General features: G+C 41.2%; 1 protein-coding gene across 3 annotated transcripts in view; it reads right to left on the reverse strand.

The window, feature by feature from the left end:
• Nucleotides 1–14320, reverse strand: part of LOC148047320 (uncharacterized) — a 31131-nt gene that overhangs the window by 7244 nt on the left and 9567 nt on the right. The window contains exons 1-4 of one of the 3 annotated variants that reach the window (XM_087711408.1): nt 5427–5506; nt 4556–5159; nt 4174–4291; nt 3990–4057 (exon numbers count right to left, since the gene is read on the reverse strand). In XM_087711408.1, the coding sequence (XP_087567534.1) occupies nt 3990–4057; nt 4174–4291; nt 4556–4969 (600 nt within the window). In that variant the 5' untranslated portion in view covers nt 4970–5159; nt 5427–5506. The other 2 variants (XM_087711409.1, XM_087711410.1) reach the window with 2 other exon arrangements.

The raw sequence follows: 14320 nt of genomic DNA on the forward strand, positions 1-14320 counted from the left end.
TTGGTGATAACTGGCTTTACGGTAGTAAGTGCAACAGGGGAGACCACGCTGACATTGGAGTGAGACGGTTGTGGCGAGCTCTGCAGAGCCCAACCGCTTTCTGCCTGCCTGGAGGCTCTTCAGAGCCAAAGTATAGGTGACATCTACTGGCCAAACACAATATACAAGAGATTGGATATCAATTTGTTTGAAGTGGTGTAGGGTTTCCTGCCTAAGCAGGGAGTTGGGCTAAAAGACCTCCAAGGTCCCTTCAAACTCTCCATTCCATTCCTATTCCATTCCTATTCCTATTCCATTCAAAGGGAAAAATGGAAAATAAAATGTTTTGAGAATGTGGGAAGAAGAAGACTTTGAGTTTATCTTGACATCGTGGAATACCAAAGAATTAGATAAGAAATTCAGAGGGCCTTGTGGATTATAAATACTTGTCTTCACTCATTGAATATTTATATAAAGGACAACCTGTGTGGACTGACTTTGTGGATTATTGGGATTAGCTTCGATAATGTGAAAGATTGAAGTATGAGAGTGGGGACTCAAAGGGCTTTAAGGATTACAAATACTAATTGACAGAAGATAAATATTTTCCCTTTTCTCCCACTTTTTTATTCTTCAAGTTTTTCTCTTATTTCTAAGGCCTGTGTAGATTGATTTTGGACTAACTTGCTATTGTGGAACATTGGAACATTTAAATAGCAAAACTTACAGACATAGTAGGTCTTGTGGATCATAAACATAACTGATTGCAACAGTGAGATACTGAAGACTGATTGAACCTGAAGAAACTGATCTGTGATCTGTTTGCTTTTCCTATGTCTGTGGAATAATGAAGTACTGGGGTGCTGTTAGTGATCGAGGTGTCAGGCCTGCAGTCATATTCTTCTTCGAGCTTTGGCCTGCCATACTTTCTAATATTCTATTATGTCTTTTTTATTGTGGGAAAATGGGAGGGGGGATTGTACGGAGGAGATGCTATGTAGCCAAAACAAAATTCCTTTCTAGAAAGCCAAGGTTATCCTTTGTCTCTGCACCGGAACTGGATGGATAGAAATGCCAGCATGGCGGTGGAAGATTGGACCATGTGATGGGCTGGTGGGTGTGGAGCAAGATCTTGAACTTTGTGTCAGAAATGGTGAAGATTTTCATGAATGAAAGAATAACAATGGTAAATGTTAGAGGCATATAATGAAATGTTACTAGAAGCTAAGGTACCAGATACATGGACGGATGCTAGTATAACCTTATTCCAAAAGAAGATTTAAATTTAACACAAATAAAAAATTATAGCTCGATATCCTTATTAAAAGCACTCTAAAATATTTGTTTCAATAATAGCGGAAAGACTTAAGAGATTTCTGAATGAGTTTATACATTCCAACCAAAATGGGGTTTGTACCTATAAGGTAAATTAGAAACAATGTGAGAATAATTTTAGATAGCCTGGAATTCTATGAAGTACATTGTAAAAAACAACTGGCATTGATCTTTCTAGATGCCCAGAAAGCATTTGCTAATGTAAATTGGCAATTTATGGTACAACAATTAAAATGTATGGACTTTGGTGGAAAATTTATAAATATGATTAAGGCAATTTATACAAATCAGAGAGCAAAAGTGATCGGGATTGGAAATCTGACAGAAAATTTTCATATAAAAAAGTAGAAGACAAGGGTGTCCGCTATCTCCATTATTTATATTAACATTGGAAATGTTAACTAGAAATATTAGACAGGATCCAGAAATAAAAGGAATGGAAATAAAACAAGAAAAATATAAACTACAAGCATTTCTAGCTCATACTAGAAGAACCACTAGAAACTGGTCTCCAATTGGTAGGGAAAATAGAGTAGGAAGAAGATGCAGGATTGAAAATAAAGAAAGAAAAAATAATAGTTAAAAATCTTACAGATAAACAGAGAAAGTAGACTTTCAGATAGTTAAAAAAGTGAAATATTTAGGAATCTACCTAAAAGCAAGATGCACAATAATTAAAGATGATAACTAAAGAAAGTTAATACAACAAATTAAGTTGGATTTGAAGAAATGGAAGAACCTACAACTCTCAATGACAGGGAGAATACCTAATATAAAAATGAGTATACTACCGAAGCTACTTTTCCTATTTCAAACAATACCAATAAAACTAGAGAAAAAATATTTTGAAGAATTGAATGAAACAATCTTGAAATATATTTGGCAAGGGAAAAAAGCAAGAATGAAAGTGAAAATGTTACAGGAGTCAAAAGCTAATGGGCGCTTTGGGTTACCGGACTGGGAATTGTATTACAAGGCATCTTTGCTTACGTGGGTGAAATAATGAATTAACTTGAGGCATAGAAGATTATTATTATTATTATTATTATTATTATTATTATTATTATTATTATTATTATTATTAGAAGGCCACAATCTTCAATTAGGGTGGCACATCCTTTTAGGGTATGGAAGAAGTGTTTTCTAGCTCTTTGTTTTCCAAGGAACCTGAAGGCCAGACAAGGAATAATGGATAGAAACTGATGAAGGAGAGATTCAACCTAGAAATAAGGGGAAATTTTCTGACAGTGAGAACAATCAACCAACAGAACAGTTGCCTTCAGAAGTTGTGGGAGCTTCATCACTGGAAGCTTTCAAGAGGAAATTGGACTGCCATTTGTCAGAGGTGATGTAGGCTCTCCTCCTTGGGCAGGAGGTTGGACTAGATGACCTACAAGGTCCATTCTAACTCTATTCTGATTGATTGATTGATTGATTGATTGAACAAATAGGAGCCAAAAGTGTACAGACAGGCAAAAAATCTTGCAATACTAAATTGCATTAACAGAGGGATTCAGTCATGATCAAGTGTGGTACTAATACCTCTCAATAAATATTTAGTAACATCACACCTAGAATACTGCTGTCAACGTCTAAAGCGTTGCCATGACTATTATCAGGCTGGCATGGAAGGGGAAATTCCATGCATGCCTTCAGCCGGAGTCGGATCTCATGTCTACAGCCTAGTTGGAGAATGAGTTATGACGTAAGACAGAAGGGAGGGGATACAGATGTAAAGTTCAAATGCAATTAAGTGAAAGCACTTTTGGCTCCACAGGAATCCATGCCAGAATTTTGATCCAAATAAATAATTGGATTTCTTTTGAACTTTGTCTCGAGGCTCGTAAATTAATTAGGTCGTCTTCTGGGAACTTCACAACTGCATCCAGTTTTGGCTACCACACTATAAAAAGGATGTCAAGACTATAGAAAGAGTGCAGAGAAGAGCAACCAATAGGATTAGGGGACGGGAGGCATTCATATGATGAATGGTTGCAGTAACTGGGCATGGCTAGTGTAGTGAAGAGAAGGATGAGGGGAGACATGATAGCAATATTCCAATATTTGAAGGGCTTCCATAGACAGGAGGGGGTCAAGCTATTTCCCAAGGCATCTGAAGGCCAAACAAGGAATAATCGATGGAGACTGAGCAAGGAGGGATTCAACCTAGAAATAAAGAAGAACTTTCTGACAATAAGAACAATCAACCAATGGAACCGCTTCCCTTCGGATTTTGTAACTGCTTCATCACTTGAGGCTTTCAAGAAGAGATTGTACTAGCATTTGTCAGAAATAGAGCAGGGTCTGCTTGAGCTAGATGACCTACAAGGTCCCTTTCAACTCTGTTCATCTTTACCTTCCGATAAACTACAAAAAGAATGGAGGTCCAGCAGTTCCTGCCACTGTGATATATTTATTCCTAATTCTTAAAGGGTTTGAAAAAATTGCTTCTTATGAACTCAAAGTTGGAGGAGTACCTAACAGAACAATATAACCAGAGGAAGCTATGCTGGCTGACAGCAACTTGAACCTGCTATTGTGATGTTCATGTTGTGGAGGAACACAAAAATAATCCAGTCCAAAAAAAGGGGTGGGGGAATAGGAGAGAGCACTCTGCACACCCCCTTCACTTCCTGAAGGGAGAATACAAATCTAATTACTTTTCCCTTTCTTACTTGATTTGGGGGTTCAACTGTTATTTGATCTCCGTCATAAAAACCAGAAAGCTTCATTCTTTGTTTCTCTGTAAAGAATAAATAATTTCAAAATGTGTAATTAACAAAATAGGAGGAGGTATTGTACAGAAGAGAAGAGACAGCAAAAGTAAGACAGATGGGTAATCGGAGGATCTTCAATTACCTCCTGAGGCGACCTGACTTTGATCTTCCCAAGGGATCCTCCTGAAAAATAACTCCTGAGGGGGATTTGATGGATTCTTCTTTCCCTCAGGATCTCTGACCTCCATGGGGCAGGACTTCTAATAGGAGGAAGGAAAAAAGCAGCAGAATAAATGTACATCACACGAAGTAAAGTGGATTCCTGTATTCGGAACAAAACCTCAAAGCCCCCAATATCCATCAATGTGGTTGAGTGAGAAAACAATGGAACAATTTCCTACAAGAATTGGTGGAACATTGCCACATATTATGAACGTCAGAGAAGTCTAGGAAGAATAGCAATAGCAATAGCAGTTAGAGTTATATATTCAAACACATAATCTATTTCCTTTTCCAGCTCTCACCTGCAACTCGACCTGCTCCTTCTGCTCCTCCCCCTGGCTCAGGAAGAAGCCTTCCACCAGGGCCACTGCCTGGGAACTGGTCTCTGCTCCATACTCCCGTACCCAGCTCTCCATCTCTGGGGGCAGAAGAGCCAGGAACTGCTCCAAAACCACCAGGTCCAGCAACTGGGCTTTGGTGTGCTTTCCTGGTCTCAGCCATTGCCTACTAAAGTCATGGAGTCGGCTGCAAAATCCTCGAGGACCTTCAGCCTCCCAGTGTTGGATAAAGTTCCAGGGCTGAACTTCGGAAGGGAGGATGGTTTCCTCCTCCAGGATCTTCTGCCCAGTCCTTGTCCAGAGATTCCCCCCCTTCCCAGGCTGAGCAGTTGAAGGGCCTTTTCCGCTTCCCTCCTTGGCAAAAGCTTGTGTCTCCATCCTTTCTCTGTCCTGCAGAGCAACTCCAGATGGCTCCAAGGACTCTGGTGGGTCTTCAGGTGCCTTTTTCTTCACGGGACCATTTCTGGGGCTGCAGGACGGATCCCTGCAAGTTTTTCCGCTACTTTTTCTTTTGCCCAAGAGAAACTTTTGGCTTGCAAAGATTTCAAATGGCTTCCAGTTTCTGTGTCTGAGATGGAAAGAAAAAGAAAAGCCATGAATTAGAAAGTGGAATTCAGCCTCCGCAAGGCCGACCATCCCTCCCCCCACTCGGGCTCTTTCCCGGACACGGGCGGGAAGGGATCCCGGATCCCCGCAGCCTTTCTGGGATCCCCGCTTCCACCTGCATGGAGAGGGCGGCTGGGGAACATGGGACCCGGGGTTGAAGCCGGAGGAGCGCCGGGCGCGGGTCTCTCCCTCCTCCGCCTCCCTTTGCCCGCGAAATGCCGTCCCTCACCCGGGTCACGTCTGGACCTCCCCGCCGCCAGACTCTCCACAGCCTCTCAGCCTCCTGCGGAGCCCTAGGGGTTAAGCAGAGCGAGGGAGGCGTCCTAGAACGGAAAGCGTTTGTGACGTCACTTCCTCCCGGCCTCCTCTAGAAAGCCAGCCTTGACGTTCTCCCTCCAGTGGACCAATGGGGAAGCGCCGGAAGTTCCCTTCTCTTGGCGGAGACCGCCCCCTGGCGGATTTGCCGTAAAGTCCCAAGATTGTAGAAAGGGCGGGAAAGAGGAGCGCGTCTGAGGGGAAGAGAGAGGCCATGGAAGATGGGTTGGGAGTCGAAGGAAAGGCCCTTTTCACTGCCCGAAAGTGGCTACGTCGTTTCCAAAGGCAGCAATTTCGCCATCTTTCTCCCCTTCTGTCCAGGAACCGTCTGTGGAGATGGAGAAAGATCTCTCTGAAGGGGAGGCAGTTGGGGCACAGAAAAAAGGCCACAATCAGAAATATGATTTTAATTTATTTTTTAAATTTCTTTAATTTAATACATACAGCTGCCCTTATCAACTTATCCGCTCAGACTCTCAGCAAAGGGGGAGAAAAAAGGGCAGAGACCCCACCGGCCTCTTCTGATGAAAGAAAAGAAGATCCTGAAAAAGGAATATCAAGCTAAACTATCATGAGAAAAAAAAACATTTTTGCATAGGGATTGAGTAGAAAATTTACCTCAAGAAATGCGACTAGGAAGCTTAAGGCCCTTGGAGAATTTAAGGCAGGGATATATCATTAGACCATAAATGAAAAGAGGAAAAGGCAATGAAAAAGCAAAAAAAAGAAAAGCGGAAGGCTCCATTGCTATGAAAACATTCGGCCAGATTTGGAGTTGACAGTGACGCAGAGAGGTTAGCTACAGTGAACAAAACAAAGTTTAAAAGGATGGAAAAAAGTGGAAGTAACATCTCATTTTTCTTTCTGTATCTATTTTTTCTCTACACTTTGTCACACAAACCTTTAATAATCAATGTTTAAAAAACAGCTTCCATTGAGCATCAACTGAAATATTCCTCCCTCCCAGACCATCCAGACACTTTACTGTGTTAGTAATTTTTATTCATGTAAGAAAGAGAATTTTATGCATGTTTAGCAGGTAACTACACGACTGTTAATTTTAAGTTACCTTAATGTTATGGCAAACCATAGGAAAAAAAATATGGCCCTAATGCTTGAAAAATATCTTCTGCCCATGCATTTGTTTCTGCTTCTCTTCATTCTGGCCCTTCTATGAAAACCAAATTGTTCTCCCAGAAGCTTTTTCCACACACTCTACTTTGACAGCTGTCATTATTCCATCAGATCATAAGAGGTCTTTGACCGAAAAAGGTTCCCTGCTTCTACATTCATATTGGTTGACCCGGATCTTAATTTGACACAGCGGATGGTAGTTGGATTGAGGGATCCTTAGTGTCCTCTGAGGTTGGTTGGTGCACTCATGATGTTCCCTAGTTTGGATAATGAAACATCCACAACTAAACAAGTCACAGAGCACCAAGGACCCCACATTTCAACCGTGAGCTATCAATGATTTGGATGAGGGAATAAATGGGGAACTCATCAAATTTGCAGATGACACCAAGCTGGCAGGAATAGCCAACATTCCAGAAGACAGGCTTAAGATACAGAAGGATCTTGACAAATTAGAACCATTTAAATATGCGCCAGCTGTGCAGCAGCTGCCAAAAAAGCCAACACAGTTCTAGGCTGCATAAACAGGGATAGAATCAAGATCACGTGAAGTGTTAATACCACTTTATAATGGCTTGGTAAGTCCACACTTGGAATACTGCATCCAGTTTTGGTCTCCACGATGTAGAAAAGATGTGGAGACTCTAGAAAGAGTGCAGAGAAGAGCAACAAAGATGATTAGGGGACTGGAGACTAAAACATAGGAAGAACGCTTGCAGGAACTGGGTAGGTCTAGTTTAATGGAAAGAAGGACTAGGGATGACATGATAGCAGTGTTCCAATATCTTAGGGGTTGCAACAAAGAAGAGGGAGTCAAGCTATTCTCCAAAGCACCTGAGGATAGAACAAGAAGCAATGGGTGGAAACTAATCAAGGAGAGAAGCAACTTAGAACTGAGGAGAAATTTCCTGACAGTTAGAACAATTAATCAGTGGAACTACTTGCCTCCAGAAGTTGTAAATGCCCCAATACTGGAAATCTTTAAAAAGATGTTGGATAGCCATTTGTCTGAAGGGGTATAGGTTTTTTTTGCCTATGCAAGGGGTTGGACTAGAAGACCTCCAAGGTCCCTTCCAACTCTATTGGAAGCTGCGACTTCAGCTAGTCCAGAATGCGGCCGCGCGAGTGATTCTGGGTGTACCACGGTTCGCCCACATAACACCGATCCTCCGTGAGCTGCGCTGGCTACCTGTTGATCTTCGGGTGCGCTTCAAGGTGCTACTTACCATTCATAAAGCCCTCCATGGTAGTGGATCTGACTATTTGAGAGACCGCCTTCTGCCAATTACCTCCCTGCGTCCCATCAGATCGCATAGAGTAGGCCTCCTCCGAATTCCATCCGCCAGTCAGTGCCGACTGGCGACTACGCGGAGGAGAGCCTTCTCAGTTGCAGCTCCGACGCTTTGGAACGATCTCCCCGTGGAGATTCGCACCCTCACCACCGTCCAGACCTTCCGCACAGCCCTCAAGATCTGGCTATCCCGTCAGGCCTGGGGATAAGACCTTAGCCTCGCCCCACCCGAATGCTGAATGAATGTTGTGTTTTACTGGTTTATTTTTTTATTCACATTTTTCTTTTTTCTTGTGTTCTGTCTTGCACTCCCTCCCTATTAATTGTAAGCCGCCGTGAGTCCCCTCAGGGAAAAGGGCGGCCTATAAATGTCAAATAAATGACTAAATGACTAAAATTGTAAAGAAAGGAATGAAGCAGTCACAACCATCATTCTTTGCTATTGTACTTTTGAATGGCTACTTAATAAATTATTGTAAAACAAGGACTAGTAACATTGTCCAGTAAGCTGGCTAGCTAGGGGAACTTAATAAAACTACTTGCTTTTAAATTCTATATGTGGACAAATCTCGGAAGCGATTCAAATTTATTCATATTTCCAGAAATCTAGAAGTACAGGTATTCTGAGTTCCAGCAGCACTTTTTTCACACAACTGTGTAAACTCTGGAAAAAAGTGCAAACTGAGTAGATAGTGTGACCAGGCAGCTGTGAAGCCAAACAGAATTCTGGTTTGCCTGACCAGATGTATCACCATCAAGAAAAAGAAGGAACTAACGTATTATGTAGGGCTTTAGTCAGATATCATTTGGAATACGGTGAGCAGTTCTGCAGACCTCGCTAAAAAAAGATATTGATAAGACAGAGAGTCCAGAGATGGGTCACATGAGGAAAGATCACAAAATTAGGACAAAGAGCCTATGTGGTACACTTTCTAACTGAACCTATAACCCCGTTCTCCTTATGGCCCGCATGCTGGATACAGCCCACTGAAACCATTAATCTGACCCGTGCGGGACCACAAGGCAGCCCCACCATTGCCCCACTCACCCGCTGGCATTCACCCACCTTCTGAAGGCCCAGGGAGGCCAAAAATGAACTGCACAGAGGCCCACTGGACCCTCCGCACAGCCCATTTTTAGCTGGCAGAGGAGGCGAAAACTGGGCTGTGCGGAGGCCTCTTCCTCATCCCCATTTGCTCTTCTACCAAACTTTCCTTTCCTTTCCTAAAAGTCTTGAGGGGCTTAAATAGTGGAAAGGAGAAAGAAAGAGACACAGAGAGATATGGAATGGGGGGAGAGAGACTTGTTGATTGTAAGCTCCTTGGGGTTGAAAAGAAGGGGCTGCAGTTTCCCCTTAATTAAGAGAGCAAATATTTCCTCCCCAGGTGTCACCAATCACCTCATCCAATGAAGGTAGCTGCCACTCCTCTGCCATCTGTCAAGATGACCTTGGTTCCTACAGGAAACCTTTTTGTTTTGATTGATAGCCGGTCTATTTCCTCCCCCCTCCCTTTCCCATTTCTTTTTTTTTTCAATCAAATTTTTATTTTCTATATTCTTTATACATATCAATGCATGAATGGTATGGTAACTGAGTAACATGCATTTCAGTACACATAAACAAAGTGTTATTATTCCTAAACATTACCTTTCATTTCCATTATTTTATATTATTTATACATGCCTTTTATTATCACCTATCATTTCTGAACCATCTTTGTCCTTTTGTATATAATTATTATTCCCCACTATTTTCTATCCCTATTTTAATTCCCCCCCCCCCGGCTTTCACATAGCTATAATATTCAAAGACATGTTTTCCACCTATATTGTTTTTCATATTTCCTTAGTTAAATCAAAGTTCCATCCTTCTATTATTCAATATCTCATAATACAGTTTTAGTATCAATCACAATAATTTATACATTTAGGGTATTTCTATTAATATTCTTTCCAATTGTTCAATCCATATAATTCTACTATATATACAGATGCTTAGATTAATATATATTTATAAATATTTCCCTAATCACCCATTGTTAAGTTCTAACCTTTCACTGTTGTTCATATTTTTATACATATTTAGTAGTACAGTCTATTTTCCCAATTCTTCATTTCCACTTATATGAAATTATCATCCTGATATCTATCACACTAAAATAATAATCCAACCTGTATAGTTCTGATATTAATACGCATTATTGATTTTTATTCATCATTTTTTTCCTCTATTTTCCCTTATCCATCATCTCTTACCTGCATTCAAACCTTTAATCTTATTTTCTTTTTAATTTTTCTCCCATCTTTGTTCCTTAGATCTTTTATTCCCTATATTTGACTATGCAATCTAACCTTGTCTCCTGTTTCCCCACTGCCGCCACTGCTGCTGCCTTTCGGGTGCGCCCAAGCTGGCCAAGCGCTCTGGACAGCAGATGTGTATTGATGCCATGGGCTGGAGGTCTTGGGCTATGCAAGAAGCCCACTCAGTCGGGGAAGGAGGGAAGCCCCAGCCCGCCTATCCTGGCCGACAGCTCTGCTCCCTTAGGAAGTGACTGCCAGGATCCCCTCTCCATGTCTTTGGGCATGCGAGCTGGTCTTCCAGCATGCATGTGTGCCAGAAATTAGACACCAGGTAGCTGGAGCGCATGCACACACTGGAAACTGGATATCATCTTCCTGCACGAGCATGCACACCGAGCAGCTGCTCTTTCGGTTTCTGGTGCTCATGCGTGCGTAGCCTCTCAAACACTGGAATATTGATATCATTCCACTCCCAATCCTTCTTTTCTCTAGAGTAGCCAAACCAAAATCCTACAACCGTTCTTCCTATGTTTTAGTCTCCAAGTCCTTTAATGATTAATCAGCCTACTGCCCTTCTCTGCCCTTTTTCCAAAGTCTCAACATCTTTTTTGCAGTTTGATGACCAAAACTGGATGCAGTGTTTTACATGTGATCTTACTAAGGCTTTATGGAGCAGGACTAATACTTCCTGTGAGTTTAATTCTATGCCTGTTTATACAATCAAGGATTGTATTAGTTTTTTAGGCTGCAGCTGCACACACGTGACTTATCCATTCAGACTCCAAGATCTCACAGTTGAGCCACATTCTATGTAATGTTTTTCCTGCCCAGGTGTAAAACCATTTTTTCCCTCCACACTAAATTTCATTTTGTTCGATTTAACCTTGGGGCATATGGATCAGAAAGGCACAATATACATATAAATAAAAAATCTATAGATATGGTGGGGCAGTGGCTAATTCCCCACAGCCAGGAGTTTGATACGGACAGCCTCATGGTTGATTCAGACTTTTATCCTGCAGAGGGGAGTAAAATGAGGGCCCAGATTGCTGGGAAGCATAAACTGAAGTGGTATATAACTCTGTGAAATTACTATTGCTGTATACTTTCTCACGAGTGTGGATCCGTTCATGAGAAGTAAGTTTACTATTCTGAGCAAAGCTCTTTCCACATTCCATACATTTATATGGCTTCTCACTTGCATGGACCATCTTATGGGAAATAAGATTACCACTTTGAGCAAAGGTCTTTCCACACTCCATGCATTTATACGGCTTCTCTCCTGTGTGGCTTCTGTTATGGGAAGTAAGATCATAGTTGCGAGCAAATGTCTTTCCACAATTCATGCATTTATATGGTTTCTCCCCTGTGTGGACTATCTTATGGGAAATAAGATGACCACTTTGAGCAAAGGCCTTTCCACACTCCATGCATTTATACGGCTTCTCCCCTGTGTGAATCTTTTTGTGGATAGTGAATGTCCTGTTCAGAGCAAAGGTCTTTCCACATTCCATACATTTATATGGCTTCTCTCCTGTGTGGCTTCTGTTATGGGAAGTAAGATCATAGCTTCGAGCAAATGTCTTTCCACAATTCATGCATTTATATGGTTTCTCCCCTGTGTGGACTATCTTATGGGAAATAAGGTGACCACTTTGAGCAAAGGCCTTTCCACACTCCGTGCATTTATACGGCTTCTCTCCTGTGTGGATCTTTTTGTGAATAGTGAGTGCCCCGTTCAGAGCAAAGGTCTTTCCACATTCCATACATTTATATGGCTTCTCTCCTGTGTGGATTCTGTTATGGGAAGTAAGTTCATAGCTGCGAGCAAAGGTCTTTCCGCAATTCATGCATTTATATGGTTTCTCCTCTGTGTGGATCCATTTATGAGAAGCAAGATTACTATTCTGAGCAAAGCTCTTTCCACATTCCATACATTTATATGGTTTCTCCCCTGTATGGATTCTGTTATGGCAAGTAAGTTCATAGCTACGGGCAAATGTCTTTCCACAATTAATGCATTTATATGGTTTTTCCCCTGTGTGGATCCATTTATGAGAAGTAAGTTTACTATTCTGAGCAAAGCTCTTTCCACATTCCATGCATTTATATGGTTTCTCCCCTGTGTGGATTCTGTAATGGGAAGTAAGTTCATAGCTGCGAGAAAATGTCTTTCCACAATTCATGCATTTATATGGTTTCTCCCCTGTGTGGACCATCTTATGGGAAATAAGATTACCACTTTGAGCAAAGGTCTTTCCACACTCCATGCATTTATACGGCTTCTCTCCTGAGTGGATCTTTTTGTGGATAGTGAGTGTCCCGTTGAGAGCAAAGGTCTTTCCACACTCCATGCATTTATACGGTTTTTCTCCTGTGTGGATTCTTTTGTGTTTAGTGAGTCCACTGCTCTGAGTAAAGGTTTTCCCACACTCCATGCATTTATATGGTTCCTCTCCTGTGTGGATCTTTTTGTGAATAGTGAGTGTCCCGTTCAGAGCAAAGGTCTTTCCACACTCCATGCATTTATACGGTTTTTCTCCTGTGTGGATCCTTTTGTGTTTAGTGAGTCCACTGCTCTGAGTAAAGGTTTTCCCACACTCCATACATTTATATGGCTTCTCTCCTGTGTGGATTCTGTTATGGGAAGTAAGTTCATAGCTGCGAGCAAATGTCTTTCCACAATTCATGCATTTATATGGTTTCTCCCCTGTGTGGACCATCTTATGGGAAATAAGATGACCACTTTGAGCAAAGGTCTTTCCGCACTCCATGCATTTATATGGTTTCTCTCCTGAGTGGATCCTTTTATGGGAAATAAGATTACTACATTTTCTGAACCTGTTACCACACTCTCTGCATTTGTATACCTTCTCCCTAGGGCGAATCCTTTCATGTGAAGTAAGTTGCCTGCTTGTTCTAAAACAAGTTCCATATTCCAAACATTTATAAGTCTTCTCTTTTGTATCAATTACTTTTTGAGATGCAAGGAATTCATTTCCAAGAGAAGGAATGAATGTCCCATTGTAATTTTGTCCACTGTGTCTTCTTATAGCATCTTCTCCTTTATTTGGGCTTAAATTGTGTTCTTTTACTTGTAATTTAGCTTTGTTTTGCTTCACACTTTTTCCAATATATTCTTTCCTTCTTTTGTCTCGTTGGGCAAGAAAGTCTTGCATTGGAGCATAGGTGGAAGAGGAGCTCTCCTGATTCCAATCATTTGACTGGTTTCTGTCATGGGTTTCTAATTCCATTTGAATCCCAAACGTCTCTGTTTCATCTTTAACATTGATCACTTGGAACAGTTCACTGGAATCTTGATTCGCCTGCCCATTATTACCTTCAAAGCAAAAGAGAAGTGAACATAAAAACAAGGTTAGAGAAAAAGATCAAACTGTACAAAGTCAAGTGATTCTTTTTCTGAATTTTTCCAAAATTCCATTATGTTTTATGTTTGCATGTTTACAGTGGTGTGATATAGACAGGATGATTTCTATATTCATGAGTCCTGAAAGCTTTGAAAATATCTAGAAAACATCTCTGTCTTTACAAGTATTTCTATATCTGCAAATCTCAATCAAAGTCTGTTTTGAGTCAAGGAATAATCAGGGAAAACATCCAAGGAGGAATAAGGAGAAAATATAAGATTTATTGAAGTGGGTTAATTTCAGCAGAGACCTGTGGGAACGGAAATGATTTTGAAACAAGCTGCCTTATTGTAGCTGCTCCATGAGGTCTTTCTGGCAGGTGGGACTCCTGCTCAGCCCATTCCTTGATCCCAACTATGAAACTTTGGAACGACAAAGACAAAGATTGCGGCTTGGGTCCTTTCGGATCATAACCCACTTTGGATGGAATTGGGAAGGGTAGTGCAGGCAAGAAGGTCTTGGAGATTGAATGAAAACTTATTTAGATATGAAAAGTATATTAATGATTGTAAAAAATTGTTATCCAGGCGATACAAAGGTTAAGGAAGCTATCACCATATTAAAATCTCAATTTGACATGTTGATCTCTGACCAGGTAGCCACTAGTTTATTATATGCAACACACAATACTTTTTGTAACGCCAGCAAACCTGG

This window comes from Thamnophis sirtalis, unplaced genomic scaffold, assembly GCF_051295495.1.
Source record: "Thamnophis sirtalis isolate CommonGarterSnake01/CBP01778 unplaced genomic scaffold, rThaSir2_p1.2 scaffold_3, whole genome shotgun sequence".
Classification (NCBI taxonomy): Eukaryota; Metazoa; Chordata; class Lepidosauria; order Squamata; family Natricidae; genus Thamnophis; species Thamnophis sirtalis.